The sequence below is a fragment of the Lycium barbarum genome, chromosome 4, assembly GCF_019175385.1.
Source record: "Lycium barbarum isolate Lr01 chromosome 4, ASM1917538v2, whole genome shotgun sequence".
Classification (NCBI taxonomy): Eukaryota; Viridiplantae; Streptophyta; class Magnoliopsida; order Solanales; family Solanaceae; genus Lycium; species Lycium barbarum.
Genome location: NC_083340.1, coordinates 14,778,354 through 14,785,979, shown reverse-complemented (window position 1 = coordinate 14,785,979; position 7,626 = coordinate 14,778,354). Strand labels below are relative to the sequence as shown.

At 33.0% G+C, this 7,626-nt stretch overlaps 1 protein-coding gene across 1 annotated transcript; it reads right to left on the bottom strand.

Moving 5' to 3' along the window:
• Window positions 1-1,319: 1,319 nt before the first annotated feature.
• LOC132635307 (uncharacterized) lies at window positions 1,320-2,907 on the bottom strand. Its single transcript, XM_060351635.1, has 3 exons — window positions 2,294-2,907; window positions 1,943-2,115; window positions 1,320-1,728 (listed from the first exon to the last, which is right to left on the bottom strand). The coding sequence occupies exons 1-3, from the start codon at window positions 2,840-2,842 to the stop codon at window positions 1,608-1,610; spliced, it is 843 nt and encodes a 280-aa protein (XP_060207618.1). The 5' UTR covers window positions 2,843-2,907; the 3' UTR covers window positions 1,320-1,607.
• Between the last annotated feature and the right edge of the window lie 4,719 nt (window positions 2,908-7,626).

The window sequence follows — 7,626 nt, the reverse complement described above, 5'->3', positions numbered from 1 at the left end:
AAAATCCTCATGCACTCATTTCGTTAGGTTACATATGACCAATAAACTGAATAAAGCTCTATACATTATGATTATCAGGAGGTCTTCTAACTTGTCTAATTTTGAAGTTGGGAAATTGAACTTTTTCCATTTTGAATGCACCTCTGATTTCAGGAGGTAAGTCCTAAATAACTTGAGTGAATCTTCAGCATTGAATAGATCCTGGCCCTAAGCCTCATACTTAGCAAATAGCCCGTGTATTAGCAGTATTCTTCCCTTCTCTACAGCAGTGTTAATGTACCATGATGTTAGAATCTGTATCATGTATTGATCATATGATTACTCTATGAATAGATTAATTTATTTTCATCGAAAATCATAACTAGAACAAAAGAAAAATGAAAAAAAAAACAATAGCGTGGTGGGATTAGCTTTACATGTCCTTTATGTACTTTTTATTTATAGAAGTACTTCCCTACCAAAATTATTTTTTCAAAAGCTTTTTGGATTATCTATCTGTATTATGCTTACTTCAATAGCATCTACCGAGGTAGACTCGTGAGTCGTGACTTACCAGTAGCATTTCGCCCAACATTGATAAGCTGATGAATATAACACCCTCCATGTTACATGTTCGAGATAGTTTAATTTGCACTAATTATTTATCTTCATCACCCAAACAGATTGGATAACTTGAAGTAGCTAGTAGTAATTTCTTTACTTATGGCTACTATTTTTAACGATTTGTAATAAGGAAGACCTCCCTGCATTTTCAAGAAATAAAATATAGTACTATATAAAGCATCCTTCACTAATTTGAATAATATTTATGGTTCTACTTTTAATCGAAGTTCTACCTCTTTATAGCAACTGATTTTCAAGATTTATATCTGATATTTGTCAATATTTTGCATCATCTGACCAGAAAGCATTACGTTGGCGTTGAAAGTCATATATGCTTCTTTTTCTTTATTTTTTCTTTGGCACAGTTAGGCCATCCAGTGAAGCAAATTATCATACCGACAATTCAATCAATTGGGAGAGAATCAATAAATCTCTTTTTAGGAGCAAATTCGCACATTTGAAGTCTTGTCGAGGATTTCTCTTTTGCAGCCGCGCATGATACTGACATTTGATTATTTCTATTTATGATCTCTATCTATTTGTGCAAGTTAAGCATATTTTTTGTCAATAATAGTAGCTGTTCATGGGCTTCTTTGCGTGCTTCAAGCATAACTCATACGCTTGCTATACGTGGTTGCAAAAGACTACTTCGTCAAATGTTGTATCTGAATATGTAAGGCTTGATATCTTGATAATCTCATTCTGGTGCTATGTCAGAATTACAAGAGCGCTAATAGTTGATTAAAGAGCTGTAGTGCTGTACAAAACTTCGAACTTAGAGAACTCCCACAGTCTCTTCTCTTTACATTCTCTCTTCTATAGTGACTTCCCCTCATTTTCCATAACATAGTATTGATGTAGCTAGTGATTTATGTTACATATTCATCCTTTATTATAAGGTTATTACGTTTTACAGGTACATTAACATACGTTAGCTCTTAGCGATAATATTACAAAACCGATGTTAAGCTTAGAAATCTTATTAGTTATTCTCTCTGGTTTTTCTAGTATGCTGCAATCATGGCTGCTCCTGCTGCTACTGTTTCTTTCTCCACTTCTTCTTTGTCGTCGTCCTCCTCCTCTTCTGCTTCCCACACGAAGCGTGCATACGATCCCAACACAGTGCTGTAATTAGAACAAACAATTGATCAGTAATCTAAGCTAAAAATTAAAACACATCTCAGCTATTTGATTCTGGTCAAGTAGGAAAAAAAGTGAACAACTAACATAGGGGTGTGAAACTCACTAAAAAGCAACCGTTCAGGTGTGTTTTTCAAATTTTGTATCTTAGATCCGATGAGATTTTTTGAATGGAAAACGAGAAATTAAGGAATTTTACCAGTCATCAGGAGAAGCGTGAACAGCTTGATCAAAGTAAGATTTGGCTCTACTCTCGTCTCGCTGTGTCTCCCAAACCAATTTGCCATACAGAGAAAGCACTTCTCCATCTCCAGGATTTGCTAGTATAGCTCTTCCGTAGCACTCTTCAGCTTTCACATAATCTCTCTCTACCTTCAAACATTAAAACAAATCAATCCAAAATCTTCATGAGATAAAGGTGATAGTTTAAAGTAGAAAACACAAAAACAAAAACCTGATAGTTTAAGAAACTCGCAAAAAAATAATTATTTTTGACCACCATCTCTTACACCATTAATAAATCAACGAAAAAGGTTAATTAGATTACTACCTCATGCAAGTACTTGCCATAGTTTCTGAGAAGAAGAGAATTCATAGGATCTGCAGTCAACATTTCCTTATAATATTCTCCGAGTTTCCTCGGATCTGAGGATTCATCTCGATCGCCACAGCCACCGCCAAACTTTCTATTTTTGCCGATTCCACCACCGAGATATCCAAGCTCATCCATCGGAATACCGCTCCTCTGTCGATCTTCCGTCAAACTCAGGGATCCAATACTACTTCGCAGAATCTCCAACTCAGAATTACCGCAATCTTCCTCTGGAATTACTGCCGGTAATGATAACGATCCAAGCTTACTCAACGTCCTAGTTACACCGGAACCTTCAATCGCCGATCCGATCACATCGGACTCAGATGAAGTCCGGCGTATACTCAGAGAGATCATAGGAGAAGAAGAAGAACGTGATCCTTTTTTCTTCTTCTTCTTCTCTACGTTAAACACTTTGCCGATATTAGAGACTCTCGGTGAACCGGGAATTACCGGTGTTTGGACCGGAATTGAGCCGGAACCGGTTCGGAAAAGGACACTCTTCATACTGAAACTACTACTTTTAACTTTTAAGAACTTTATTTAACTGAGGAAAAGGTTTGAAAAGTAGAAGGGGGGTGACACTGGTTATATATGTTTTCAAAAGCCCTTAGACTTTGTTTGGATTGTTCTTACAGTCTCTATTTTTTTTTTTTTAACTCTTTTTGTCTCATTTTATATGAGAGTGTTTGATTGGGCACGAAGTTAAGAAATGAATGAAAAAATTTTAAACTTATTATCTAAAACAAATCATAAAAATTTGTGTGGCTAGAAATATTTTTAATAAGAATAAAAAGATAAATTTAAAGTTGAAGTGTTACTAAATATAGAAATGTGTCTTTTTTTTAGACCGACTAAAAAGAAAAGAGTGTCATATAAATTGGGACGGACTGAGTATAATGTCGGACGATATTGTATTGTATCTGTATTATTTTAAAGAATACAATGTTTGGATATATTGTATCACTTTTTGTTGTGACATAATGTTACACATCAACTAGGCCTGTGCACAAATCGGTTCAACTCGAATTTCTGAATCGATTCGAAACAATTCAGATAATTCAATTTGGATAATATAATTTGATTTCGATTTACAAATGCAATTGTAGAATATTACGGTTTAATGGTTCGGATACGGTTGACTTCAATTATCAACTAAACCGATCCGAACAAACCGAATTTATATGCCACTAATTACTAATATGAATATGAATAATAGTCTAATTATATATATGTTTAATACTTAATAGTGAAGTAATATTTATTTAACTTCAGAAGCGGTGCAAATGAACGTATGTATGCATACCTTGCACTGGATATTCATGGCCTTCTTGTTGGCCTCAAGCTGACTTTCCTTTTGATCTTTCATCTTTTCAACGTTCTTTTCACGAGCCATCTTTTCCTTTTGGCCATTGCATCCACCCATGGCTTTGTTTGTTCTTTGATCTTAGCATGTACAAATTAGAGTTTTTTTTTTTTTTGGTTTTTTTGAGGATGCAAACTAAGTTATTATGCTTGTCTGCTTGCAAGTTGCAAGATGCTGGATTATTAATTTAGTATATGTAATGTGGTGTTGGCGGATTTGTATGCTTGCACAAGTTGTCAAGCTCTTGTTTTGCTATTATGCTCACAAGTTTATGATTTTTTCTTGGTTAATGTCTCGGTTATAAGGCTGCAAATTTAGGATTTCATTATTTTTTGTTATGTTTACTCTTAAACTGAAATGAAAATAGTTATTTTTTTAAATTTCGAACAAACCGAACAAATCAATTTGCGTAACCGAACCAAAATAATAAAAAACGAATCGAATTGAACCGAGAATGGATCGAGTTTGGTTGAGAATTTTAGAAAGTCGAAATTCTAAATTTCAACTCGATGATTGTCAAAATCGAACCGAACCGATTCGTGCACAGGCCTAGCATCAGCAGCAATTTGAAGGATAAACGTACAAAAAAAATAGAATACCAGGTAGAGCTAGTATAAAAAAGTAAGATAAAAGATAAAATAGGATTATCAAGATAATAAACAAAGACTAAATGAGAATAAAAAAGATAAAGACGCATCACACCAAATCAATCAGTAAAAAAAAATGGAACTCTTTGTTGTTACATAACAATTAATTTAATAATATAATGCAATAAAATTTAAGTAACAATACAAACAAAATATCATATTTGAATTAGTCCCTTTAAACTAACAATTGCAATACAATAGGTAACCACCATCCAAACAAGCTCTTAGATTTGTAGACGACGCTGGCATGGAGAAAAGTTGAGTGAGTGCCACGTGTGAGGGGAAGCACGTGAGAGGGTACATAAAGCAAGAACAGTGGAGCCGGCTACGGAGTGAGCTTTTTGGAGGGTAAATTGGAAGTCTCTACACTTGTCATGTAAAAGCGTGACTTGCTGGTTGCCACGTAGATATATAAAAGGACAAAAATATAGGGGGCTGGTTTTCAATTATTGTACGGATTTATTTTTTAATTGCCCCCTGATTTGCTGCCCATAGCAAATTGGGCTGTTGATTTCTCAGCCTACTTGGATTTTTTCCTTCCTAAACAATTGGTGTTGTTAATCATGCCGACGACCTTTGTACAGTTTACCAGATTGCTGCAAGAATTAAATATAACAAATTTAATTTTGTGTAGGATTTGAACCTAAGAAATAATTGTTTATGTTTAGGAGTATTTTACCTTTTGATAGACCTTATGCAAATGTAAATTCAAATTAATAGAGACTCAATAAACAGAACTGTTTGAGTAAAAAATTGTACTTTGCTCAAATAGTTAAATTCGTATTAAAAGTTAAATAAGGTTAATTACAATTGATAGTAATTTGATAAAGATGGTTGAATTAACATAAGCGAGTCATTAAAGGTTGATAAAGAATAAGTAAACAAAGGGCAAAAGTAAACTTATGGCAACTGTGATGAATAGCATTAATGGATTTTTCCTTTGTCAAGAATGAACAAGAGCTTGATAATAAGAGAATCAGAACAATAATAATAAGCAGAAAGTAATCAATAATAATGTATTTTCTTTCAGTGAGTATTTTATGATCAGATATACAAGTGAAAGTACTATTTATAGGTATCTGGTCCTATCTGGGGCCTTTCCCGCTGTGTGTATGTAACGACAATCATTAATTCAGGTAACGGCAATCATTAATTGCCTCATTAATTGCTGAATTAATGATTGTCATTTAATTCCTTGATTTTGACTGTCAAAAACCGTTTCGCCGTTACTGTATTAACTCTATTTAATGCGTAATCAAGTGTGTCTCGTATGATATTTCCGTTGATGTTCTCTTCGTTAACTACGTCGTCGATATCAGCTACCTCTTCATAAATGTTGTGCTCGGCATTATCATTAGATCTTTCTACGCCATTATCTTAACTGACACGTGTCAGCCACATGTTGGTCTACGTGTTAGGCGCAATTTTTACCCATACAAGAACAATGATGGAAAACAAAAATAATCAATTTAGCCACTCCCTTGTTTTCTATTTATTATGTAATGTAGAGAAATGTGCAATCTTTTTTTTAGCAGAATAATAAAGAAATACCGTCACACAGCGGATTTAGAATTTAAAATCTAGGGGTTCAACCTTCTAAATTTTTTAGCATGTAATCATTATATTTCTAAAGTTATGACTTCATATCTACTATTTATTATAAATTTAGTAAATTTTTACAAATAAATTTATACACCGCATTAAAAGTTTGGGGTTCAATTGAACCCCAATCCATCCGCCTCTGCAGTCTCGCATAAAACAAAATAAAGATATACGTGGTTTCTCTTCTTTGGTCAAATTTATAAATCTAAGCTACAAATAAGGATTTTAATATCTTAGTCCAGTATTCTGCAACCGACATATGGAGCTTTATCTAATACACCTCTAACACAGTAGTAGATGTTATTTGTTTTGTGAAAATTCAGTTTAATTATGGTGGAATTAGGCCATTTCTTAATCCTGCAGGGTCCTTTACACTGATTTTTCTTTTCCTTTACACTGAATTGGAATTGATATATATCATGGAAAAGAATGCTATTTTTTTCGGTTCTGCCTGATATTCAATATTCATTTTGAGGCATAATTAAATTGAATTCATGTCAGGGATAAAGCGTTATCCTATCAAATACAACTCTACTCCCAGAGCTCGAATTCAAGAATTAAAAAAAGAATATCAATTGCACCCACACTAAAGAATTTTGGGACATATGGATCACTTTCAAAAATGTTATAGTATATAACCATTAAAATTCAAACATCTAAAGTGTGATTATATATAGCGGGCATATATATAAGCGATTTAATGTCATTGATAAAAAAGACGGAAAAAAATAACGAAAAGAGATCATCGGTTGATATTAGTAACTAAAACATATTCCTATAACAAGAGGCAAAGATGATGCCGACGGTTTGCACAATTTTAGGAGGAAAAATAAATAGTTCAACTCTGACACTCTAAAGGAGGTGAAAGTTTTAAGTTTTTTCCGTCTTAAAATAAAGATAAAACTAATACAATCAGAGTTAAAATAATATTCTCTACTATGGGGTTGATCGACAATGTACTTCACTTACTATAACAAAAAAAAAAAATAGCTATATTTCTTGAAAAGTCACTTAGAGCTAGGAAGGATGGAGACGACAAAGAAGATTGACAGGGCCAATAAGAATACTTAATATGGATGTACGAATAGATATAAGCAAACAAGATAGAATGAAGAGACAATCATAACTCTCTATAACGGCACCCGCATATAACAATACCTCTTTATAACAGCTAAAATTTTTCGAAATCATTTTTTTATGTAATATTTTACTTCTCTATAACAGCATTTCACCTATGATAGCAACAACCAACTTTATAGCAGTACGCTCTTTGTAAAATTACCCCCCATATAACAACTATCTTCTTTTTTTGGTAATATATATATATATATATTCATCATTAAACGATTTTCCTTCGTTATACAAAGTGTGATTAAGCTTAGAATTTGATAATTAAAAATAAAAATTAGATTTTATGTATCTTTTTTGCCTATAATAGCGAAGTATTATTTAAATGTCAATGCTGTCATAGGTATATCACAACCATTCTCTATAACAGCTGAAAAATTTCGAACTCAACCATGCTGTTACAGAGAGGTTTGACTATATATTAGAACAAAAATAGAAATGGTAGATAATAAAGCCAAAATATATGGAAAGATAAGATAAGATAATATAATAAAAATAGCACTAGAAGGAAAATGTGGACTTAGTGACACTATGGGACCAGATATTTT

Excerpts from the sequence above, each read along its gene's own strand:
- LOC132635307 (XM_060351635.1), bottom strand. The coding sequence starts at position 2,842 with ATGAAGAGTGTCCTTTTCCGAACCGGTTCCGGCTCAATTCCGGTCCAA. Across the intron at positions 2,116-2,293 it reads ATGGCAAGTACTTGCATGAG|GTAGAGAGAGATTATGTGAA; the intron begins GTAGTAATCTAA and ends TAATGTTTGAAG. Across the intron at positions 1,729-1,942 it reads CACGCTTCTCCTGATGACTG|CACTGTGTTGGGATCGTATG; the intron begins GTAAAATTCCTT and ends TTCTAATTACAG.